The sequence below is a fragment of the Canis lupus genome, chromosome X, assembly GCF_048164855.1.
Source record: "Canis lupus baileyi chromosome X, mCanLup2.hap1, whole genome shotgun sequence".
Classification (NCBI taxonomy): Eukaryota; Metazoa; Chordata; class Mammalia; order Carnivora; family Canidae; genus Canis; species Canis lupus.
The window spans coordinates 111,777,383-111,804,096 of record NC_132876.1 but is presented as its reverse complement, the minus strand read 5'-3'; the positions used below and the strand labels follow the sequence as shown (position 1 = coordinate 111,804,096).

At 39.8% G+C, this 26,714-nt stretch overlaps 1 protein-coding gene across 13 annotated transcripts in view; it reads left to right on the top strand.

Annotated features, from left to right (window-relative positions):
* REPS2 (RALBP1 associated Eps domain containing 2) overlaps positions 1–26,104 on the top strand; it is a 231,016-nt gene extending 204,912 nt beyond the window's left edge. For 11 of the 13 annotated variants that reach the window (XM_072817501.1, XM_072817500.1, XM_072817504.1 and 8 more), the window contains one exon: positions 12,621–18,164. In XM_072817501.1, coding sequence (XP_072673602.1) covers positions 12,621–12,689 — 69 coding nt within the window. In that variant the 3' untranslated portion in view covers positions 12,690–18,164. Of the gene's footprint in view, positions 1–12,620; positions 18,165–25,011; positions 25,386–25,984 lie in introns of those variants that run through there. The other 2 variants (XR_012026586.1, XM_072817502.1) reach the window with 2 other exon arrangements.
* Positions 26,105–26,714: the final 610 nt, after the last annotated feature.

Sequence of the window (26,714 nt, the reverse complement as noted above, 5' to 3'; positions counted from 1 at the left end):
TTTTACGATTCTAAATCATAGAATTTCAGAGCTTTAAGGGAGCTGGGAAACCCTCTGACAGATGGGCATAGCAAGGCCCTTGAAATTTGTTGTGACTGGCCCATGGTCCTTTAGCTACCATGTGACAGAGCAGAGAGCAGAGGAGTAGTAATACCAAGTATACAGCACTTTGGCACTCTGATTCCCCATATGATACTGATTTGCCTTTTATTTTATTTTATTATTGAAGTATAGTTGATGTACAATGCTGCATTGGTTTCAGGTGTATTACATAGTGCTTCTACAATTTTGTATATTACTCAGCATTCACTACCACAAGCGTAGTCACCATACAGTGTTATTATAATATTATTGACTATATTCCCTATGCTGTACTTTTCATCTCCATGACTTATTTTATAAGTGGAATTTCATACTTTTTGATCTGTTTCACCTATTTTACCCATCCTTCCACTCACCTCCTCTCTGGCATCCACTAGTTTGTTCTATGTATTTAAGAGTCTATTTTTTTTGTTCTTCATTTGTTTTATTTTTTCCACGTATAAGTGGAATCATATGGTATCTGTCATTCTCTGTCTGATGGATTTCACTTAGCATTGTACCCTCTAGATCCATCCATGTTGTTGCAAATGGCAGAATGTCATTCTTTTTCTATGGCTGAGTAATAATTCAGTGTGTGTGTGGGGGGGCATGTGTATCACATTTTAAAAATCCATTTGTCTATTGATGGACACTTGGGTTGCTTCTCTATCTTGGCTGTTGTAAATAATGCTGCAGTAAACATAGGGGTGCATATATCTTTTCTAATTAATGTTTTTTATTTTCTCTGGATAAATACTGAATATTGGAATTACTGGATTGTATGGTAGTTCTATTTTTCACATTTTTAAAGAATGTTATTTATTTATTTGACAGAGAGTATATAAGCAGTGGGAGCAAGAAGAGGGAGGAGCAGGCTCCCCACTGAGCAGGAATCCCAATGTGGAGCTTGATCCCAGGACCCTGGGATCATTACCTGAGTTGAAAGCAGATAAATGCTCAACCAACTGAGCCACCCAGGTGCCCCATTTTTTTTTTTTACATTTTTTGAGGAACCATCATACTGTTTTCCTCAGTGGCTGTACCAATTTACATTCCCACTAATAGTGCATGAGAGTTCCTTTTTCCTCATATCCTCACCAACACTTGTTATTTCTTATCTTTCTTATTCTAGCCATTTTGACAGGTTGTAAGATGATATCACATTGTGCTTTTGACTTGCCTTTCTTCAGTAACTAGTGATGTTGAACATCTTTTTTATGTGTCTGGTTGTCATTTGAATGTCTTCTGTGGAAAAATGTCTGTTTAGGTCCTCTACCCATTTTTTTAAATTGGATTGGGTTTTGTTTTGTTTTGGTGTTGAGTTGTATAAGTTCTTTATATATTTTGAATATTAATTCATTAGATAAATCACTTGCAAGTATCTTGTTCAGTTGCCTTTTTGTTGATAGTTTTCTTTGCTGTGCAAAAGCTTTTTGTTTTGGTATAGTTCTATTAGTCTATTTTTGTTTTTGTTTCCTTTGCCTGAGGAGACAGGCAACATTATCCATAAATGTTGCTAAGGTTGATATCCAAGAGATCACTGCCTGTGTTTTCTTTTAGGAGTTTTATGGTTTCAGGTCTCACATTTAGTTGTAATTCACTTTGAATTTATTTTTGTGTATAGTGTAAGAAAGTGGTCCAATTTCATTCTTTTGCATATAGCTGTCCAGTTTCCCCAACACTATTTATTGAAGAGACTGTCTTTTTCCCATTGGATATTCTTGCCTCCTTTGTCATAAATTAATTGACCCTATAAGTGTGGGTTTATTTCTGGGTTCTCTCTTCTGTTCTGTTGATCTGTGTCTGTTTTTGTGCCAGTACCATACTGTTTTGGTTACTATAGTTTTGTAGTATATCTTGAAATCTGGGGTTGTGATACCTCCAGCTTTGTTCTTCTTTCTCAAGTTTGCTTTGGCTATTCGAGGGCTTTTGTTCCATGCAAAATTTAGGATTATTTGTTTTTAGTTCTGTGAAAAATGCTGTTGGTATTTTGATAGGGATTGCATCAAATCTGTAGATTGCTTTGAGTAGTATGGACATTTTAACAATATTTGTTCCCCCCAATCCATGACCATGGAATATCTTTCCATTTGTTTTTGTCATCTTTAATTTATTTTATTAGTCTTATAGTTTTCAGTCTATAGGTCTTTCACCTCCTTGGTTAATTTTATTCTTAGGTATTTTATTTCTGATGCAAATGTCAATGAGATTGTTTTCTTAATTTTTCTTTCTGCTACTTCATTATTAGTATTTAGAAATGCAGGAGACTTCTATATATTAATTTTATATTCTGTTACTTCACTGAATTCATTTATTCTAATATTTTTTTGGTGCTGTCTTTAGGGTCTTCTATGTGTAATATCCTCATCTGCAAATAGTGGCAATTCTACTTCATTTTTACGAGTTTATTTATTTATTTATTTTTAATTTTTTAAAAGATTTTATTTATTTATTCATGAGAGAGACACATACACACACAGAGGCAGATGGAGACACAGGCTCCATTCCATGCAGGGAGCCTGATGTGGGACTTGATCTCGGGTCTCCAGGACCACACCTTGGGCTGAAGGCAGCGCTAAACCGCTGAGCCACCCAGGCTGCCCCATTTTTACAAGTTTAGATGCCTTTTATTTCTTTTTCTTGTCTGATTGCTGCAGCTAGGATTTCTTGTACTATGTTGAATAAAAGTGGTGAGAGTAGAGTAGACATCCTCATCTTATTCCTGATCCGTTTTTTTAAAGATTTTTAAATTTATTTATTCATGAGAGACAGAGAGAGAGAGAGAGAGAGAGAGGCAGAGACACAGGCAGAGGGAGAAGCAGGCTCCACGCAAGGAGCCTGATGTGGGACTCGATCCCAGGACTCCAGGATTACTCACTGGGCTGAAGGCAGGTGCTAAACTGCTGAGCTACCCAGGGATCCCCTTATTCCTGATCTTGAAGGAAACACTGATGCTTTCAGTTTTTCACCCTTGAATATGATGTTAGCTATGGGTTTTTCTAGATGGCCTTCATTATGTTGAGGTGTATTACCTTTAAACCCACTTTGTTGAGAGTCTTTATCATGAATGGATGTTGTACTTTGTCGGACATCTTTTTTGCATCTCTTAAGATAATCATACAATTTCTATCCTTCCACTTGTTAATGCGTGATGTATCACATTGATTATTTGTGAATAGCTAGCTATAGGTATTTTTAATTCTCTTTTCCTTTTACCTTTTAATAGAGTTAAGTGGTTAATACTCCATCATATTACAGTATTAGAGTATACAGAATATTAGAGTATTCTGAATCTTACTATATACTTAGATTTACCAGTATGTTATATTTTTTTTGTTTTCATGTGACTGATTACTATCCTTTCATTTCAGCTTGAAGAACTCCTTTTTGCCTTTCTTGGCAAGGTTGGTCTAATGTTGATGAACTCACTCAGCTTTTGTTTTTCAGGGAAAGTGTTTAATCCTTCTTCATTTCCTTTTTTTAAAGATTTTATTTATTTATTCATGAGAGACAGAGAGAGAGACAGAGACACAGGCAGAGGGAGAAACAGGCTCCACGCAGGAAGCCTGACATGGGACTCGATCCCGGAACTCCAGGATCACACCCTGGACTGAAGGTGGCGCTAAACCGCTGAGCCACCTGGGATGCCCCTCCTTCATTTCTGAAGGATTACTTTGCCAAATAGAGTATTCTTGGTTTGCAGTTTTCTTCTTTGAGTACTTTGAATGTATTATCCCACTCTTTCCTGACCTGTCTGTAAGGTGCTTGCTGAGAAATCTGCTGAGTCTTTTGGTGGTTCACTTGTAAGTTACAGACTTCTTTTGCTGCTTTTCAGATGGTCTCTCTTTGATTTTTGAGTTTTATTTTAATGAATCTTGAAGAGAATCTCTTTAAATTGAATTTGGTGAGCTTTATGAACTTGGACCCATATCTCTCCCCAGTTCGGGGAAGTTCTCAGCCATTATTTATTTAAATAAGCTTTCTGCCCATGTCTCTTTTCAACTTCTAGAGGTCCAACAAATCACAAATTATTTCTTTTGATGGTACCCTATAAATGATGTAGCCCTTCTTCACTCCTTTTGATTCTTTTTTTTTGTTCTCTTCTGACTATACAATTTTAAAGTTCTGACTTCTGTCTCCTAGATTCCTTCTTCGTTTGATCCATTTTGATGTTTTTGCTTTCTATTGTAATTTTCATTTCATTCATTCTTCAGCTCCAGAATTTCTATTTGGTTCTTTTTCATGATTTCTGTCTCTTTGTTAGACTTATCATTTTGTTCGTGTAATGTGGTTTTCCTGATACTGTCTTTTTGTGTTCTTTTGTACCTCAGTGAGTTTTCTTCAAACAGCTATTTTAAATTCTTTAATAGGAAAAAAAATAAATTCTTTAATAGGTAAATCAAAGATTTCCATGTCTTTGGGATTGGTTATTGGACATTACTACAATATTTTAGTGGTGTCAGACTTCCTTAATTTTTTATGTTCCTTGAAATTTTGCTTTGCTATCTTCATATTTGAAGTAGCAGTCACTACTTCCAATCTTTATTAACAACCTTCAGGAGACAAGTACATTTCATCAGTCCTGCTAGGGATTCTGAGGCTTTCTCAGACATTTTATGAATGTACCTGCTTGACATTTCTTGCTCCCTCTTGTGGCAGAATTATTTAGCTATATGCCACCTCCTGATCCTGCAAAACACCAGGCCAAGTGCTAGAAGCCTGTCTTTTGTTTTCCCAAAGGTGGCGCTAAAGCTCAATTTTGTGGTCTCTCCATGACCCACAGATTTGGGCCTGCACAACCTTTCTGCATGTGCTCACTAACCACCTGCCAAAGTTTGCTGCCTAGGGCATATGAACAGGTATCTGGCCATAGGAGAGGGGTGTGTGTGTGTGTGTGTGTGTGTGTGTGTGTGTGAGTGAGTTAGGTGAGAGGTGTGCTGGGAAGTACCCTGTGGGCAGTTGGAGAATCCCCAGAAGCTCATGGGTAGGCTTCTTGATGAGTCTTGCAACACATTTAGTAGGATCTGTGTTTCCTTTAATACCTTTTGAGGGTCTTGTCCTCTGTACTCCCAGTTACCTTCTATCTCTCGGTCATGCAGTTTGTCATTCAATACTCTGTATAGGGCAAGAGAAAACTGAGCCTCTTTGGCAGTGTCCCACACAGCTGGGGAAGCGGGATGTGTACTCACACACTCTTATTTCCCCCATGGGAGACATGATGGGCCAAGAGAATCTCTATTTGCCCTAAGGTGTGCTACCTTGTAGAGAAGTGTGATGTAAGTAAAATCTAACAGTTCCCTCTTATCTTCCCTAGTGCATCCCAAAGACTTTTTTTCCCTCCAGCATTGTGCTAGAACTTCTCTGCTAGAAATTTAGACTTCCACAAAGGCTCTGTAATCTATAGGGGATTGTCTAAAACAGTGTTTTCCATAGACTCCCAGATGGTGGCTAAGAGAGCTAGAGCTGGTTCACAAGCCAGTGCAGGGTCCAGATCTTGGTCCGAGGTCTGTGTGCCTATTATCCAGTACATGGCTGAGTGAGACTCCTCTCGGATCTTTTGGCATATGTATGATGCTGGATCCCAGAGTTCCCACAAAGGTACTTTGCCCATGAATGAAAGCCAGTTTTTTTTTTTTTTTTTTTTTTTGGTATTGTTGTTGGCAGGGGAACATGGATAAGGGATGTCTTATACAGCCGTGATACTGATGTCACTCCTGGTAGTTTTGTCATTTTTTGATGAACTTTCATAGTGTTTTCCATAGTGGCTATGCCAATGTCTATGATCCACCTCAAATTAAGTTTTTTGTATGGTTTGAGATTAGAGTGAAGGTTTATTTTTTCCCTATATCAATATCTAATCTAACATCATTTGTGGAAAATAATTTTTTTCCTCCTTAAATTACTTTGGTCCCCTTGTCAAAAGTCTAATGGCCATCTAAATGTAGTTTTATTTTTGGGTTCTTATTCTTTTTTTTGAGAGAGATAGGCAATACACCTCAACATAATGAAGGCCATCTAGAAAAACCCATAGCTAACATCATATTCAATGGTGAAAAACTGAAAGCATCAGTGTTTCCTTCAAGATTAGGCATAAGGGGATCCCTGGGTAGCTCAGCGGTTTAGCACCTGCCTTCAGCCCAGGGAGTAATCCTGGAGTCCTGGGATCGAGTCCTACATCAGGCTCCTTGCGTAGAGCCTTCTTCTCCCTCTGCCTGTGTCTTCCTCTCTCTCCCTCTGTGTCTCTCATGAATAAATAAATTAAAAAATCTTTTAAAAAAAGGATCAGCCTGTTTCATATAAATTTTATTTTGAAAGATTTTATTTATTTATTCATGAAAGATACAGGCAGAGGGAGAAGCAGGCTCCATGCCGGGAGCCTAATGTGGGACTTGATCCCCGCACCCAGGATCACGCCCTGGGCCAAAGGCAGGCGCTCAACCACTGAGCCACCCAGGCATCCCTCACATAATTTTTAGAATCAATGTGTCATTTGCTACAAAATAGCCTGCTAGGATTATGATTGGATTTGAGTATATGGATCAGTTTAAGGAGGATCAAAGTCTAAACAGTGTTGAGTCTGCCAATCTGTTCGTAGAGTACATCTTTCTAATTATTTGTATCTTGTGAGATTTCTCTTAGCAGTTCTGAGTGTACATGTATTACATGTGTTTTGTTAAATTTTTTTTTAAATTTTATTTTAATTTTTATTTATTTATGATAGTCACAGAGAGAGAGAGAGAGAGAGAGAGAGAGAGGCAGAGACACAGGCAGAGGGAGAAGCAGGCTCCAAGCACCGGGAGCCCGACGTGGGATTCGATCCCGGGTCTCCAGGATCGCGCCCTGGGCCAAAGGCAGGCGCCAAACCGCTGCGCCACCCAGGGATCCCGTGTTTTGTTAAATTTATTCCTAATTATTGTGACACTAATGCAGATTGAATTGGTTTTTAAATATTCATTGTCTAATTGAGTTTGTGAAGGTTGCAGAATACAGGATCAACACACAAAACCCAATCATATTCCTAAATGTAAGCAGTGAACAATTGATAACAGAAATATGAAAAACAGTGCCTGCCATTCACAATATCTTGTCACCCTCCTTCAAAAGAAATACTTAGGTATAAATTCATTAAAACATAAGTTGTGAATACTGAAAACTATAAAGTGCTGCTAAAAGAAATCCAAGACCTAAATAAATGGAGACATCTGCTTTTTGTGGATTGGAAGACTTAACATAATAGTGATGTCATTTTTCTCCAAAGTGATCTATAGATTCACTATTCACTACAATGCCAATCACAGTTCTAGCAAGATGTTTTGGAGGTATAAATCAGCTAATCTGATAATTTTAATGTAAGGGCCAAGGAACTTAAATAGCAAAAACAAATTTGGAAAAGAACAAAGTTGTAGGAATCACTTTAGTATCAGGCTTCAATAATCAAGACAGTGTGGCTTTGGGGGAGGGACTGTTTCATAGATCGATGGGAGCAGGATAGAGGGTTGTAAAGTAGACTACATGAATATAGTCATTCCATCTTTGACAAAGGTGCAACATCAATTCACTGAGAAAGGGGATAGTCTTTTCAACAATTGTTTTCTAACAATGGGTCCTCCATATATGGAAAAAAATGGATCTCAATTGAAACCTCAGTCCTTATACAAAGATTAACTTGAAATGGGTCATAGATGCAAGCATAAAACATAAAGGTATAAAACTTTTGGAAGAAAACACAGGAAAAAAATCTCTATGACCTAGTGTTGGAAATGATGCCAAAAGCATATTCTAGAATAGAAAAATAAAATTGTACTTCATCAAAATTAAAAACCTTTGCTCTGCCTAAAATACTGTCAGGAGAATTAAGAGACAAGCTACATACTGGAAGAAAATATTTGCAACCTGCATATTTGACCAGGGCTTGTATCCAGACTATATAAAGAACTCTCCAAACTCAAGAACTCTCCAAACGCCAAAAAATCAACTTAAAAATGGGCAAAGGACTTGAACAGATATTTCACCAAAGAGGATAAAAGGATGACAGATAAACATGTGAGAAGATACTCAGCATCATTAGCCATAGAGAAATGCAAATTAAAACTGTGATTGTATACCACTACACACATATTAGAATTGCCAAGACAGAAAATAATGACACCACCAAGTGCTGGTAACTGGGACTTTCATGCACTGCTAGGAATGAAAAATGCTACCCCACTCTTAAAAAGCATTTGGCAGTTTCTTAGGAAGTTATATATACACTGATCATGTGACCCAGCAGTCCTACTCCTGGATATCCATCAGGGAAATGAAAACTTGTGTTCCCTAAAAAATCTGAACATGAATGTTCATAACAGTTTTATGTGATGGCCAAGACCTAGAAACAGCCCAGATGTACTTCAAAGGATGAATATGTCACATGTGGTACATTCACACAATGAATAGCCCTCAACAGTAGAAGTAGTGATACACACAACACCTTGGATGAAACTGAGAGATATTATGCTGAGTGAGGGTCAAAAGGTTATATACCGTTTGATACCTTTTATCTGGCATTCTTGAAAAGACAAAACCGTAGTGCTGGGAAACAGTCTGGTAGTTGCCAGGGGTTGTGCACGAAGGTGAAAGTTTGTAAATCACTGAGTAGTACCAGGGACATTTTGGTTGTTGGAACTGTAATGTACCCTTTTTGTGGTGGCAGTTACATAAATATGTACATGTGTTGAAATTTATAGAATTGTACATTAAAAGAAAAAAGTCACTTACTATATAATAAAAATAAGATAATTTTTTAAAATGTCAAACTTCATTTTATTTTACAAATCTTGTTTTTAAAAAAATCTTTTTTTTAAGATTTCATTTATTTATTCATGACAGACACAGAGAGAGAGAGAGGCAGAGACACAGGCAGAGGGAGAAGCGGGAGCCTGACATGGGACTCTATCTCGGGTCTCCAGGATCACACTCCAGACTGAAGGCAGCGCTAAACTGCTGGGCCACTGGGGCTGCCCTAAATGTTGTTTTTGTTTTGTGTTCTATTTGTTGTTTTTCTCCCCTCTGACTTTGCTTTGGTATAGGTCCTTTTCATATACTTGTTCTCCCTTCTCGGTAAGCTCTTTGAACTTGGAAACCCATATTCTTCAGTTCTGAGGGTTTTCTTGGTTTTTGTTATTGTTGTATTTTCTCCATGTTTCTTCCCCCCACTCTCCTGCCCATTTTCTCTGTTCTCACTTGCTGATATTTTTCAGACATTGGAACTCTTAGCTTGTTGGTTCTCTAATTTTTTCATATGTTCTCTTCTGTTTTGTCCTCCTCTTCCTTATTTTTGTCTTTTTGTCCACTTCTGGAGATTTACTTAATTTAAAATTGTCAAACTGTTGTTTAATAACCAAGAGTTAATTTTTTGTTCTTGGATTGTTTCTTTTTAAAGGTATCCTAGTCTCATTTTGTTGTTGTAGTATCTTCTATTAATAGTAGTATTTTTCTTCTTCCTAAATACTTTTCTGTTTTACTGTTATGTATTTATTAGATGCTTTCCTTCAATATCTGATGGTCCTTTGCTTATATTTGGGAGGAGGATGAAAATGCTCACTGAAAGTACATAGCATGTTGTAGGGCTTGTCAACTTTGAGTTTCAGTCTTCAACATTCTGGTTGGGCTGTATAGTTGGGGAACCTCCCAAGGCAGTATCATTGGTGCTTTCTTTTTAATCTGATTGGAATTTCCAGAGGAGATTTGTGTGTTTGGCGAGTCCTACATGAAGGGAAGGACCTAGTTCAGGGGAGAGAGAGGGCTGTGGGTATCAATATCCAGGATACTCATTTCATCTCCTTAGTTCCAGTTCAATGTCTGTCCTCAACTGTGTCTCTGTATGCTAACCAAGAGGCCCTATGTTTTACTTTTTCAAGGAATAAATCTTCAGAGTTCTGCTCTGGTAGCAGGAAGGAGCTGGGGAGCTAATTCCTTCTGAAACAGACTTTTACCAACACTCATTCTAGCCATCCTCCTCTCCTCCTCCACTTTCAGTTATGTAGGTATCTCGCGCTGCCAGTTTGAGTCTTTCGGGGACTCTTCTATGTAAAATAAGGTTGGTTCTTGTTTTGTCCCTATGCTTAGCTTATGTTTCAGTTTTCTACACTTGATCGATATGAGTGAACATGTTCAGGCTTGAGTGAAAAGAAGTCTGAAGAATCATTAAAATAGAGCTTCAGTCACAGCCTCTCAATCAATTCCCATACTAAGTCAGTTCACAGATGCAGGACCCTTGAATAAAGGGGTATTTGGGTCAATTTATGGATGGACCCCCACCATGCAGCAACGCAACAACTGGTAGAATGCCCACATTTATTTTTCTTGATCTGCTAAGTCATTTACCATTCATCAGTTTACCTTCCTGCTTATAAATTTTATTGGTAACACTCCTTCCCTTTTGTCTTTCTTGTTCTTGTGTGTCGTGACTTAAAAAACTTGTTTATCGTTTTAGTGGAATTCTAGCAGAGAATGAGTATGCTGTGTATGTTCAGTTCCATCTTTTACCTGCAATCTCTGTTTGTATCCTTTTGCTAGATGATATACAGTCTCAAGGCTTTGAAGATCACCTGTAACCTAGTGATCCTAAACTTATGTCTAAAACCCTATTTCTCTTACCTCTTGATCTTTGGACATAGAATTACAACTGCTTACTCAACATTTTCTCTTAATATATGTAATACATACCTCAGATGCTTCATTCCCAACCTTTCCTTTGACTCATTCATTCATTCATTCATTCATTCATGAGAGACACACAGAGAGAGGCAAAGACATAGGCAGAGGGAGAAGCAGGCCCCATGCAGGGAGCCCGATGTGGGACTCGATCCTGGGTCTCCAGGATCATGCCCTGGGTGGAAGGCGGCACTAAACCGCTGAGCCACCCGGGCTGCCCCTCCAACCTTTCCTTTGAAATGCCTACTTTTCATCTAATCTTGTTCTCAGTACTGCTTACTAACCACCCACTTGCTTGATCCCAAATCTTCCTTCTTTTCTATATCAGCTTTATCAGCAAGTCCTGTCAGTTCTAGGTAAAAAATATATCCAGAAATAATCTAGTTCTCTCCATCTTTATGGCTGCTACCCTGATCAGAGCCATTTTCATGTCTCACTTGGGTCCATGAAGTCACCTTGCAACCCTCCTTGCCTGCACTTTTGCTCTGCTTTACAGTCCACTGTCTATACAGTAGCCAGAGTGAACATTTTGAATTCTAAGTTAAGCCACATACATTCCCTGATCCAAAACCCATGGTGCTATACCCCTGTACTGTGAATGGTGTTCACACTCCTAACTCTGTCCATAAGGTCTGTGCCTAACACTTAGACTTCAGCTCCTACTAGCGTCTTTCTGATTTCTTCTCTGGTCACATAGGCCTTTTTGTTATCAAACACACCAAGCTTATTCCCTCCCTTGGAGCCTTGGTAGTTGCCATTTTGTCTCCCTGAATATCCTTCCCCCATGTCTTCCTATGGCTCACCCCTTAGTTCATTTGAGTCTCTGCTCAGATAGCATCACCTCTGAGAAGACTTCCCTGACCACCTGCTCCACCTATCTTCCAGATTCCTCTATTACCTCATCTTATTTCTTTCCTTTTGAAAGTATCTTGTTCTTTATTGTCTTTCTCTAGCCATTTGAGTATAAAGCATATGAGGGCATTGGTCTGATCCGTCTTGTTCTTTGCTGGTGCCATCACACCTAGAGCAGAATCTGGCCTGTAGTAGACAGATAGTCAAAGACTCTCGGGTGGCCGGGTAGGAGGAGAGGGTGAACAAACGCTCGTTGAGTTCTGCTTGGACTGTTAGCATGTTTATTCTTCTGGGGCATCTCAGAATTGAGCCTTCATACAGAGTTCTTTCCCATCTTGACTGACTCTCCTTACGAATGTCTTTATGTGTCCCCCTCTCCTCCTGCCAGTAATTCTGTTTTAGGGATGAAAGTTTGAATTGCCAAATAGCAGATGGATGATCCTCTTTTTATTTCTCCCTGCCTTTAGCCATGCAGTCACACCTTAAGCTGTATTTTGTGTAGGAGCCAAGATGAGATTTTGGCGGGGAGTGGCCAGCGCATTTGCTCATCCCCCAGACTTTCCAGGGTGTGGTGCTGGACTAGAAATGAGAGATTGCAGCTGGAAATTGAGTCCTCCTGGCTCACCTTTCAGTATTAGCAGTTTGCTTTTGCTTTTCTGCTTTCTCCCAGTCTGTCTTTTGATTTTTAGCATCGACTTCTGCCAGCCACTGATCCTGTTAAAACTGCCAATGAGAGTGAGGCAGGGTGGTGTCAGTTTCATATCCTCATCTTCAGAAAGGAGCTGCAAGATGACAGATTGTGAAGCCGCCTCTATCTAGTCACCAGCTGTAAATACGATGCTCTCTAGCCTGCTTGTCCTAGAGTCATGTGGCACTTCAGTGTTTGTAGGTCCGCTTATAAGTTTCTTTTTAATATTTGATGAAGTGAGGATGAACCCAAGAAATGACCCCTTTGCTTTTTTGTTTTCTTCTCTCTGTTTTGTACAAATCAGGAGGTTCATCAAGAACGGATTGCGTTGGAAAACCAATTGGAACAACTTCGTCCAGTCACTGTGTTGTAAGACTCAAGTAACAGTGGGTGACTCTTTCTGCCAAGATCTTTCCTTTGAATGTTTCAACCCAACTACTTGTCATAGATGTCCAAGACTGTGTGAAAAGCTGCGAGCAGCAGAATATAATCCATATTTCCTTTTCTCCTGTACATTTTACTCTGGTGGAAAAAATGCAACTGATTATCACACTTGAAATTATAATTATCAGTGGAATTTATCTCCCATTCTTAAGTACTTCCTCAAGTTGTTAGATGTTGCTCCTTACCAAAAACCAATCTTCTAGCAAATAAAAACAAATTAGAGCATTATTTATTTAAGGAATTTATGATTTGTATAAAACCTTGTAACCTAGTACTTTCAGGATGCTTGTTTTATTTTTGTATGTATATCAAATACAGTAGGTTGGTTTCCTGAATAATTGGGATTCCAACTGGATAGTCTTTGGCATGATGATAATAAAAGCAAAAACTAAAATAAGAGCATCAGATTTAGACTGGCGCTGTGCCCTCCGCCACCATATGCCAAAAATTGCTTCTCTAGTGCCATTTTGACATTATATCTAGCTATAAATAATACATAACTATTGTTTTCTGTTGAATGGCAGAGATTTATTGGGTCTTTGTACCTCTATAAAGTGGAAGTTTTGTCAATGATCTATTTAACTTGGCCCAGCTAGGCCATCAGCTCACAGAACTCAGTCCTTTCATGTAAATTTTTGGGCAAGAACAATCTGCTTTAACCACCTCACCCGATCAAATTAAATAAATAGTTGCCAGATCTCTACTTCTATCCTGCATGGGATAACATATCTGTAAGTGCATGTATTTGGAAGCTATACATCAGATGTGAAAAGCTGAAGAGACTCTTTGGACTGATAAATATTTGTTACTTGAGCATAGGTATTCACCCAGCAGAAGAAGGGGAATGGTTGTTACCAGCAATCCAACAACTCTGGTAGTTATTTTTGTCTTTGTTATTTTAACCTGGATTGTGATTGTATTGAGTATGAAGGAATAATGCAAGATAACTGATCTTCACTCTGGATATACAACTGTTTGTTCCCTGTGAAATGTACCCTTGGGAAGTGATTGGTTTATATACAGTCCAGCAGAGCCCACTGACTCCAGTGTATGTGATGTAAAACCCTGAGCTCAAATTGCAGAAGCCAGTATCCTATAGAAATTTTGATCACCCGCTCCTCCTGTGAAGGTCAGGTTGAAAGTGGGAATTGACTGATTTTCACAGGGATCAGGGCACACCTGCTTTAACATGACTTTGAGAGACTGATTACAAGAAATGCTATCTCTTGTGCATTTTGATAATTTAGCCATTCTTAGAGTAGAGGGGTGGGGTGTGCCTGGGGTCCTTTTTGAAGGGATTTAGGATTGGTTTGCGGTGTGGGACTAAGCCTTTGGTTTCAGTAGAGTTGACAGCTTTTAGAATAAGTAGGTATTTATTTAGTGCTTCCTTATCTTATTTGCCAGCTTTATCAATAGCTTAATGGCAGAAGGGAAAGACTCAAGCAGATGATATTTTCCCAAAGAAAAACAAATTGTTGATTCTATTCTGTACATATTAAAGGATTTTGAATTGATTTGATTTTGACAATCTTAGAACTTGAACTGTTTCTCTATTCCCCCTTTCCTTCCATTTGGTTGCCTTTTCTGTCCCTCTGGGAGGGTTTTGGAGTCATTTTAAACCCTTCCTAAGATTATGAATAGGTGGTGCAGATTTTTGAGGTAACCTCTTCTCCCATGTTCTGAGATCTGGGGGCTACCACAGATTTTATCAACAGTGTCCTTGTTGCAGACATTCCACAGCATGCTTAGTTTTTGTTGCATTCTACCCGGGAAAGACCGGCTTGTGCGCTCCATCTCCTCATCTTCCAGTACATACACAGTCACCCGAGATAGCACTGCATGTCCAGTGAGGAGGCATATGAAACTAAGAAATTTTAGTTTTTATTATATGTTTTAAAATATTGATATATTTTTCCCTCATCAAGTCAGTGCCAGCCAGAGTAAGACAAATTGGAAGTTGGGGTTTTGTTTAGTTGGCTTGGTTTTCACTAAAGGAACAAACACACACTGGACAGTTAAAGTTTCATGAATTGTGTAGTCTCACTACTATTTTAAGATGAGCATTGCATTAAAGCACACATCAGTTTCTGTATCCAGCTTTTGTGACTGCACTTAATGGTGACCATTAAGTGTATTAATTGCTTAGAAGTGGATTAAAAAAACCAAATACACACTATTATTATTACCTGACTAGTGTTCTTCTTCTATGTCTCTCTTTTCCCAGAATGTGCACTTTTAAGATTATAGCTCCTATTAATATTTCTATGAGCCTTTAATGTGATTTCTAGGAAGGCTGGGTTATTGAAATCACCATTATACCTCTTCTATAAAACTACTCCAAAATTAGACTGCTTATTGGGCAGAATTCAACAGATAGAAGGTCGAGGTTGCCCCCATCCATGGGGCTTTAATAAGCTTGTTGTTAAGTGGTTTCCTCCAGAGGGGTCCTGTAGTCCCAAGGATGAAAGCTCAGTAGGAATTGATAGCAGATTTATGGGGCACCTCAGTGTCTCTTGTATGCAGTGTACTGCTCTTGCACCTCCCTGTCCATCAGACATGAAGCAAAACCAAAACGTAGATATCTAGAAAGAAAGTCTGTGGTGTAATCAAGGCAGATAATTGCACTTGCTTTAGTTGGGAAGATCTAACTGCTTTATAAATATTAGAGAAGTGCTTTGGGCCTGATGGGGAAGGGAGACATCTCAACTGGAAGCTATGCCCATTTTACTCTCCTTGGAGAATAGGATGTCACAGCTGAGAGGACTTGTACCTGTCTCCTGCAGTTTGCTTGTGGGGGAACCAAGGCCATCAGAAACTACATTTTCTAGCCTAAGAATCTATAGAAAGATAAGTAGTGGCAGAGTTGAGATGCCAGCTGATCTTATGGATTCTAAGTCAAGTCCTCTAGCCTCTAGCAATACTAAAAATAGATGAGAAGGTTTTCTTCTATTCACTGTGTTGAATTTTATTTACTTAGTAAGTCTTCGAGTATGAAAACATGTTTCAGTGAGTTTTAGATCTAGATATTTCTCTTGGATTGAAGCAAAAATTAAATCTGAAGGGAAGAATAAGATTGAACTATTTGTTCTTCTGAACACCTCACCTTTCATGATGCAATAAATTACTCTGAGTTTCTTGGCAGAACTTTTGACAGCTGTTGCTTTGAATGGATTCCATTCCTGTATTCCTTATGGGAGTTTGTTTTTAAAATAGACTACTGCGATGGAAATGAACTCAATATGTAGTAAGTTATAGTTTTCTTCGATATATCTTTAGTTATGTGGGTTGCAAATGTTCGATTTCAGCATATTTTAGGGGGAGTAATAAAAAACATGAGTTTTCCTTTGATTTCCTACCAGTGTCTGAACTATCATAAAGCATTCTTTTCTTCATATATGACTTGATTCTATAGTATCTTTATAAATGATAATTTGTCTATTTCTTAAATAATCTCACAACCGTGGTAATAATAGATGTGTACTCAGAAGATCAATAACAAAATCATCTGGAATGGATGTTTCTCTTGCAATTAAGACAGGCATTTGCAAATGCCTTCTTCTAAGCAGTAGTTGGAAAGATCTCAGTTATAGTATAACACCTTACAGCTAAAAACATTTGTTCAACACAAACTACAATCAGACCTCGTGACTAGACATTGCCAAAGGAATGTAATTTTGAAAGTGTGTGTGTGTATATATATATATATATATATATACACACACACATACACACATACATACATTCATATATATATATATATGAATTCCAAATATCACAGCAGCCAGATCTTTCCATATTATTGACAAGTAGGACTTATAGGTTGTGGTTTGAACATTATGAACAAAATGTAATATCAGTTAGAAAAAGGTAGGTCTTTTTCTCCTCTAGTTAAATAGAACACTATTTGTTTTCATGGCAACTTTGGTTTCTCTTTCCAACTGGCTTATTCTGTTGCAAGTGTACTCTTTTAAAACTGATTTCAAAGATCTCTTGAATTTACACGTTAGTGATAGGTGTTTTGTTACATTATTTTTTTCCATCATGACTCAGTGTGGTTCAAGTTCCTAGTAGAAGTGGGGATTTGGGTTTTTGGAAGTCTGAGGTGGCATCTCCTCTTTTGGCACAAGCAAAAGGCTACTGCCCACCAATGCCAACAGCTCAGTCATTGATGGCAATTTGCATGTGAGTCTTACTCTGTGAGCCACCCCACTTTGCTTGTTTGCAATGAGAAATGCGCCTAGTTCTGTGACCCTCCCAAGAGCAACCATAAGAACAGACATGGAGGACCAGACTTGAAAAGTAGCACAAACTCTAAGAGCTGCTCCCCTCCTCAAAAATAGGCATTCAGAGTTTACCTTACAAGTGCCTCTGAAACAGCCAGTCTGTTGATGTGAGCAAGAGATCCCAGATACACAGTTGCTTTTAGGCTCAGGTAGTTATTGTCTACATTTGCTAACCTACATGATCACAAAGGAAGCTTTTCTAAAAGGCATTGCAGGGTTTCAACTGAGAGGGCTTGTTCTAATTATAGAAGCCTGCTCTGTTCTTAACAATTGGAAAATGTTTATTTTTTTGCGTGTTCTTGCTCTAAGCTAAGTTCATGGGTGTAGGAAGTCGGAGAAAATGGGCTTAAGGCTCTGGAGACCAGAGGACATGGGACTTTTAAGAGGGCTACACTAGGGAGATTCAGGGACTAGTTCCGTCCTATTAAAGTAGTCTTTTGGAAAACAGGACTGGATCGTAAAGGTCCTTTATGGAGTTCTGCCCTCAGAATGGTGCAGTTGACACAAGAACCCCATTATATGGAGATTGGATCAGCTAGTTTTGTTGTTTCTGTTTTGTTTTAAGGCAGTTTGTATGAGGACTTTGGCTGTACCCATCTTGGGAACTGGGTGTACCCTTTTCTTTAGCACTACCACTCCTTTTGTCTTCAGTGCAAGTATGATGTTCAAGAAAGCCAGAGGCGGGAAGAGCCATTTTAGTCTTTGTTACGGTGGGCCAGGAGGGATAATGAGCTGATGGTCTATTTTAACCTTGAGGGTAAAAGTGTATATTTTTTCACTACAAGTACATTGAATAGTAAAATGAGTAACCACAAAGTATATATTTAATGCCTTCTGTCTTTTCATGATAATGTGAAACAAGTTCTATTAATATTTTACTTAGCCAGAGTCTTATTCACTTGCTAGGCCTTGGGAACATTATGTATATTGATCTTAAACATAAATAAATATAGGGTAACCTATATTTGGATTGTGACTTGTAGACTCTAACCTTACTGCCTCTTTTTCACACTTGTTGGAAAGTCTGTGAAGAACATAGTAGGTTAAAAATCTCCAACTTTGGAAAATGTACATGATGTGAAACTGGGGTGCTATGTTAAAAATAAATGTATGATAACTAAGTGTGGCTTTTATGGACTCTTGGTGTCAATATGTTGTGGCCTGCATTTTTAGTCTTTTTCATTTAATGGAAAAACTGTAGAAAAGATTTGGAGATCTTCCCAATTAATTGAATCAAAGTCTGAGATTTAATTATTTTTACCTCCTGGTGATCTGAGCTAGGCCCTTAAACACCTATACACAGTAAACCCTGGTTGGTCATGGGATATCATGCCTAATTCAGTGCATTTTAAAGATCCACTGAATTGAAAACTTGGCCTGATGTGGGTCCAGGTAATTTGCTTCATTGTGTCAGTATTCTTTTTGTTGAAAACTGTACCCACCATCATATCCTTAGTTGGAGTAGGGATGAAGGGGGAGAGACCAGGAAGAGTGGGCTTGAGAGCCCAACCAAGTAACCTGTCACCCCAGTTGCAGGCTCTCACTTTAAAAATTTGAATATTTTGAGGAGTCTAACCAGTCTTATGTCACATGGGGGTTTTATTCTGTATAATAAATGCATATGGTAGGCTAGACATGTAATATTTCTCATCTAGTACTTCTTTTATTTTTATAAAGATTTTATTTATTTATTCATGAGAGAGAGAGAGAAAGAAAGAGAGGCAGAGACACAGGCAGAAGGAGAAGCAGGCTCCCTGCAGGGAGCCCGACGTGGGACTCAATCCCGGGGCTCCAGGATCAGGCCCTGGGATGAAGGCAGGCGCTAAACTGCTAAGCCACCCAGGGATCCCCCATCGTCTAGTACTTCTGAATACCAAACGAACTCTGGGAAAAAATCATCTGTGATCTGGCGCATAAGCTTGCACACTGGAAATCACCTGGCCCTGACCTTTCCCAAACACCAGTAAGGATCACTGTGTCCCCCACTTTAGAGATAAAAGAAATTTGAGATCATCTAGGCAAGTGCTTCCCAAAATGTGGTCTCCAAACCAGCAGTATCAACATCATTGGGGAACCCATCATTGGAGAGCACTTGAATCAGGGACTCTGGGAGTGGGCCCAGCAGCCTTTGTGATAACCAGCCCTCCATGTGATACTGATGTGATGCCCATGAAAACTGAACTACTGTTCTTGCTAACTACATTTTATTTTATTTTTATTTTTATTTTTATTTTTTGCTAACTACATTTTAAAGCCAAAGAAACTATGGTGCAGAAAGGCAAATGAACTCGTCTGGATTTCAGTCACAGCAAAGGATCAGAATGTTCCCAGGGCAGACTTTCTCCTGTGCTATAGGACCCAGTCATGAGTTTGTTCCCTCTCCTGATACTGGCTGTGCTCTTGCTGTATATCAAGCACTATGTTGGGACTGGAGGTGAGGTCTACAATACAGAAGCCCTTTCTTCAAGGAGCTCACAGATTCCTACACAGGAATTGTAGTGCAGTGGGGGACACTTACTAAGATGTATCAGGGTAGGCTGACTGCTGTAACAGAGAACTCCCAAGAGTAGTGTGGCTTGACCCAGTGAAAGTGTATTTCTCACCTTATAGTGCAGACTGCATGTTCTTAGTTGCCCCATTTTCTTTGTGGATAGGCAGGAACCCAGACTCTTTTAATGTGTGCTTTCATTTTCCTGTGAGGCTAGAGAGTTTTGTCCTTTTAGCCTGTATGTGGAAAAAAAAATGATACTATAGGAAGTTTCTCTTAGCAGAAGTGCTACACAACCTTTCCATGCATACTTAATTTCCCAGAACTCAGATGGCAACAGTTAATTGCAATGGAGATGTGAAATGTGGTCTAGCTGTCAGTTCAGGAGGAAAAAGTTGCAGTGAGCACATTGTCCACCAGACGGCACAAGGCCAGTTTGCTCTGAGACATACCATGTGGGGGAGGGACATCTAATTCAGACTGTGGGGGATCCAGGAGGACTTCACAGAATAGTCTTAAAAGAGGGATAGGCACTCACTAAGAAAAAGAGGGTGTTCTAGGCAGAGGAAGCTGCATGTGTTAAGGCAAGGCAGTATAAGAACATGGTGTATTCTGGTAACTGCAAAAATAGTCCTTTGGATGGAGAAGCCAGTGGAGTGTGGAGGGGAGGAAGTGGCAGGCGTCGGGCATGGGGGCTGGGTGGGAAGGCATGTCACGAGAAGCCATAAAACATCCTGAAATTACAGCCTCTTTCAAGATTTAAGCACAAATGCATGAAGTCACTTCACTAATATTCAAGGAGTGATTTGTGTTCTCTTAATTTTTTTTCTACCCCCTAGAAAGGAAATGCTTCACTGGAAGACTGTAAACTAGTGTTTCTGACATGAACCAAACCTGTTAGTTTGATTTGTTACATATCTTCTGGCATGTGTTTGGACACAGGACCAAAGCCCAGAACACAAGGGACTAAAAACCCTGCTAGGCAGGAGCTCTGTCAGATGACGTGAAACTTTTTCCATAATCCGTTCGGTCATTTTGGGGGAGATAATGGGCACTGAGATGACCAAAAGATCTGGGACTCTTTTGTTCCTTTTTCTTTCTTCTCTTTTTCTTTTCTTTTCCTCTTTTCTTCCTTTCTTCTTTCCTTCCTTCCTTCTTTCTTTTTTTGGCAAGAAGGCTTAACAAAGTGCAGAAATGAAGAGTTTGGAAATAAAGCTGAAATGCCAATTTATTTGGAACACAAGTTCCATGAATTTATTTAATAATTCCGAAAATCCCTGAGCCTGGGGAGGAATACTCCCAAGTATAGCATCTTTATGGCAAACTCCCAACTTCAAAGAGTACTGCCATATTGTTTTTCCAATAGGTATTTTGGAAGTGCAGACATTGGTGTTGGCAGGTCTAAGTGATTTTCTCTTCATTGCATTTGGGTTTCAATCAGAGTAAATATATATGTATAAATAGATAAATATTTAAAACAATAGTAACCACAGTAATTGTTTTGAATGTAGGCCAACAGAATATGGGGGGGGGGGTTGCATTTTATCATTGACCAGTGTCTAAACAATTTTAGAACCACTGGCACATGGTGAAAATAAAAGACTGACTTGTAGTCAGTTTTGTTATTGTTTTTTTTTTAACTTTTTACTGAGAATGCCCCCCAGTTTCTTGGACCTGAGGTGGAGCACTCCTGCATTAGGTACATCACTGTGGCACAGAGTGCAGGCCTCCACCCCTGGATTAGACTTACTCAAAGCTATAAGGTTGAAGGAAAGCCAAGAGGAAGAAAGATAATGCTTGGAGAATGAAATAAAGGAAAGCAAAGAAAATTAAATACAGATACAGAGAATTGTGATGTAGGACCTTTGAAATGCAAATGAAATTGGCTTGAACCTCAACCCATGTGTGGTGAGGGACTGCATCTCTGCCTCTCTGGAGGTTGTGAGAGGCAGAGGTAATGGTAGATAAACTGATGTTTTTATCCTTGTCCCTTCTGGCTCTGATACGTTTCCTAGGAATTAGTTTGATAGATGGACCATCTATTTCCCTGCAGAACATCATTTACATGAGGCATTTGCGTGTCTGTGTATGGGAGATGGGGTGGAGTGGGAAAGAGGCAGAATTTCTAGAACATAGTTTATATCCAGGGCCCCCCTTCTCCCAACTCCAGGGGACGTCGTTCACTTCGTGTTCTGTGTGAGAGATGCCCCCTTGTGGTGTGTGCTACGGCTGACCCATTCACAGCTCTGAGCTGCGCAGCGTATTCCCGTCCCTCTTTGTAGATGTGTCTTTTTGCTTCTGCTGGCAGAGGGAAGGTGGCAGGTGGGAACTGTGGTGATCCTGCCAGTATTTCTGTTTCAATACCCAGACCCCCCACTACAGATCTCGTTTCTCCCCTCCCTGTTTCTACTCTAGGTCTGGGCCACTTCATCCCAACCATGTGCAGACCTGCCTTTGCCCCCCAGGGGACTATTTGGCACTATCCAGAAACATTTTTGGTGGTCACAACTTGGGAGGGCATCTGGTGGGTAGAAGACAGGGGTGCTGCTGAATATCCTACAGTGCATAGCATAACTCCCCCCAGAGAGTGATCCGACCCCAAATGTTAATAGTGACCGTGTATGAAACCTGCTCTAGAGGAGCCCTCCAGGCTTCCTTCACTTCCCTCAGTTATTCAGAGCTAGGTAGCCTTCTCCCTGTCATTGCCATGGACACCCTTTCACATGGTCACAGCTACAGCAACTGGTTCTGCTAAGTTAGTCCATTAATTTAAATACCTCCAGGGTCCGAGCAGCAGTGTAAATTAGTGAAGTGAGTTGGGAGTAAGATGAGAAGTGGTACCAGCCCATCCGTCACAGTGGTAGGGAACAATAGATGGGGATTGTGACAAATTGGAGCTTGCATACCCTGGCCAAGAGGGCAGATGTGGATTATTGCCCTATGGGCTCCTGTGTTGCTAAATGTCTGAAACCTTGAGAGAAGCTCAATATCTCCTCTCCTTTACCCCCTAGAAGGGCTGTTTTGTGTTATTTACTTTTTTTTATTGAGATATAATGTACGTGTACCAATTTTTAAGTGTTCATTCCAGTGAATAGTCAAGATAATCTTGAAGAAGAACAGACATAGGTAAGTCAGAGGACTTACGTTATTGGATTTCAACACTGGGTATAAAGCCGCAGTAATTAAGAGCATGATACTGTTGCAGATATTAGATGAACAGATCAATAGTACAGAGTAGAGATTCCAGAAACACATTCACACATATGTAATCCCTTGATTTACAATAAAGATGTTACCACAGTTCAGTGGGGGGAAAAGATGGAACAATTAGAAATCAATGTGGAAAAAAGTGAACCTGGATCCCTACCATGTATAAAAATTAATTCAGTATGGGCCATAGATCTAAATGTGAAAGGTAAAACAATAAGGCTTCTAGAATGAAGCACAGGGTAATATCTTCATGAATTTCATAAAGGGTCTTTTAAAAACAGGGCATACAAAGAACTAACCATAAAGGAAAAGATTGATAAATTGGATTTCATTAAAATTAAACTTCTGTTTATCAAAATTCACAACCAAGAGGATTTTGGCAGGCTGTGGCACAGTAGAACTTACTTGCAATACATCTGTCAAAGGGTTCTTGCCTTTTTTTTTAAAAATATGTTGGCAACTATTTTCAATTTAAAACACCGAGGGGGGAAAAAACCACTGTGCAGGCTAACATTATGCAGGCCAAACAAAACATGTCTGTGAGCCAGCTTGGGCCTACGCATTGCCAGTTTGCAACCTCACCTTTCACAGCATAGAAGAATGATAGAAGCTTTACCATTTCTATATTTTTCTCGTTCTTTTCTTGCCAGCTTCTGTAAGGGGAAGAAACAGTGTAGACATATATTACTTAATAATGGAGATTTTTCTCTCAGATGGCAGCATGGCTGGTTATAGTGATTTTAGGTTTTAAATACTACTTTCCTCTCTCTGATAGACACAGTAATTAAAATAGTTTAAAATATAATTTAATCACGTTTCTTTAAATTAGCTCCCACTGTGCCTTCAGCCTGCTCTCTGAAGACCATAGCTGCTCCTCTTTTCACTCTGCTCTCTGACTAGAATTTCTCAGCATTTCCAGGAGTCAGCTTTAAGCTACCATGAGGTAGAAGACATAGAGACACAGACAAACTTAAACTTTTAACATTTTGTCAGGCCTTGGCATTGTGTCCAGCATTGGGAAATAGAAGATGAGTGCCTTTGTCTCAGGATCATCTCAGAGATCATCCCAGAGACCACCAGCCCACACCTGATTTCAAGACAGGCAAACAACTTGACCACACTGCCCTCCCCTTTTCTTGAGCTGGTGAAAAAGGGACCACAGATGGTTTGATGATATTCTTCTTTGTTTTTTTAGAGAGGGGAGGGGCAGAAGGAGAGGGAGAGAGAGAATCTCAAGCAGGGTCCATGCCCATCACAGAGCCCAACATGGGGCTCAATCTCATGACCCTGAGATCACAATCTGAGCCAAAATCAAGGCAGACACTTAACTGAGCCACCCAGACACCCCAATTTTGATGACATTCTTCTTGTGGAGCCTGGTAATGGCTGAAATCCAAAGCCATTTAGATGATTAAGATCATTCTGTGGAGTATTCTCTAAAATTTGAAACTAGTATTGTTCATTCAAGTGAAGAAAATTTTTTAAAAAATGTTAAGGTTTTTTTTTTAAGATTTTATTTATTCATGAGAGAGACACACACACACACACACACACACACAGAGGGGCAGAGACACAAGGCAGAGGGAGAAGCAGGCTCCATGCAGGGAGCCTGACATGGGACTTGATCCCAGGTCTCCAGGATCACGCCCTGGGCTGAAGGCGGCACTAAACCGCTGAGACACCCAGGCTGCCCGAAAAATTTTTTTTAAGATTTTATTTATTTATTCATGAGAGGCAGAGACAGAGGCAGAGGAAGAGGCAGGCTCCATGCAGGGAGCCCGATGTGGGACTTGATCCCGTGACTCCAGGATCACACCCTGAGCCACCCAGGTGCCCCAACAAGTGAAGAAATTTTTAATCCTGAGAAGTGAAGTAACTTATCGAGAGTGTGGCAGCATGATAGAAGCCTAGATTGTCATAAGTAGACTCTTAGTAGAAATGTGAGTATTAAATACTATTGATCAGAGCTCAGAAAGATTAAAGACCCTTCTAGAGAAATCCTAATCACCATAGAGAAAGCTTAAATACCGTAAAGAAACTTGGTAGAAAACTGAACGTGGAGGCCATGTGCAATGGGTGGGGATGATGGGGTCACCAGAGGGTGGATTGTCATAAGCAGAATTTGGCATTCCCTCCATTTTCACCCTCTGGTATTCTGCTGTTATTCCTGTGGTCATGTTGTGTTACATGCAAAGGGTATTTGGAGATGTGATTACAGTTGCTAATCGGCTGACTTTAAAACAGGAAGATTATTCTGGATTATCTAATAGGCCTATTGCGATCACATAAGTCCTTAAAAGCAGAAGAGGAAGGCAGAGCTATAAGGCATGGGAAGGACTTGCAGGTGGATGGGGCAATGTGAAGAGGAATGCAACTGGCCGTAAAGAGCAGAGAGCCTTCTAGATGACAACCAACAAGGAAACAAGGACTTCAGTGCTTTCATCCAACAGAACTGAATTGTGCCCACAACTTGGCTGTGTATGGAAGCAGATTCATCCCCAGAGCCTCTGGAGAGGAATACAGCTCTGCCAATACCTTGATTTTATTTTAGAGAAACTCTAAGCAGAGGACTCCGTGGAACCATGCTGTACCCAGACTTCTTGACCTTCAGAAGTGTAAGATGATAAAGTTATGTTGTTTCAAACCACTGAATCTGTAGTTATTTGTTATGGTAGCAATAAGAAACTAACATAAAGTTCTTATTAGACTCCCAACATTATGGTGTCTACCAGGAATTTCCTGGGGATGGATTAAGTAGGGATGGGGGAGAGACTAAAAGATATAAGGCTCTTTATTCCCTCTGTGAGCATTTATGTTTTTTTTTATGAAAAACTTTTGAAAAATGAAAAAAAATCATACAGGTATGGGGGGGGTTTCTAGCAAGTTCTAAAAGGAAATTCTGCTCTTATCTACATCAGTTGTACAGGGTTATGATTTACTCCCCAGGTCATGAGTCTGGCCATGAAAGCAGGTTTTCTTAGCTCAGTTCCAGGTAGGTGCCGTAGCAGTAAGGTTAGCAAAGTGGGGGGGCTATAGGGTGAGTCCCCAGAGACTCCTAAGTCCTTCCAAGGAGGACCCTGAGGGCCATGTACTGGCAGCTGGGCCCCAGAATACAGAGAAAAAAAAGAAAGACCATGAGACCTGGGGTCAGAAGGCCTGGGCTAGGGGCTGGGCTGCCATGTTTTGGCTGTGTCTATGTGAAGTTCATGGCTCCTAACTTCTTGACTTCCTATCGTAAAATAGAGATGAGAAGACCCGTTGTGAGGAACTGTGGCTCCAATTAAATATCATGATGTATGTGGAAGCATTCTGCAGCTCTGTAGCATCACGTGAGTCATAGCTGGGATAAGTTATACCTGACACAAAGTTTAAATCAACAGATATCATTTGAGTTCTTCATGTGAAGTATCTTAAATAATACAAAAGAAACCCTGCCTTGGCTCCTGCTGAATGATATGGCTGGCAACATGGAACCCCCCACAACCACAGCTCAAGTATCCCTGACAATTTCCACCTCCTTCATGGCTCCAGTGCAGGGAAGCAAGCTGCCTTCCTACCTCCTCTTGCTTCCACCTAAGGCAGTTTTCTTGGGACATGGGCTGGGGTAGGGCGAGATAGAACTAATTGAAGGATCTGTGGCATTGTGATTGCTGAGTAATTTTTTAAAGATTCTATTTATTCACCTATTAGTGTGCATGGGCAAGGCAAGGAGCAGAGGGAGAGGGACAAGCAGACACTGTACTAAGTGCAGAGCCTGATGCAGGGCTCGATCTCATGATGCCCAGATCACGACCAGAGCTAAAATTAAGAGCTGGTTGCCCAACTGACTGAGCCACTCAAGTGCCCCCATTTCTGTGTAATTTTTAAAGTAAAAATATTTCTGCAGGAATGTTCTGTGAAGTGTGTGCGTGTGTGTACGCATCAATGGGAGTAAGAGGCCCTATTAGCATATACAGAAATACTAAAATTAATT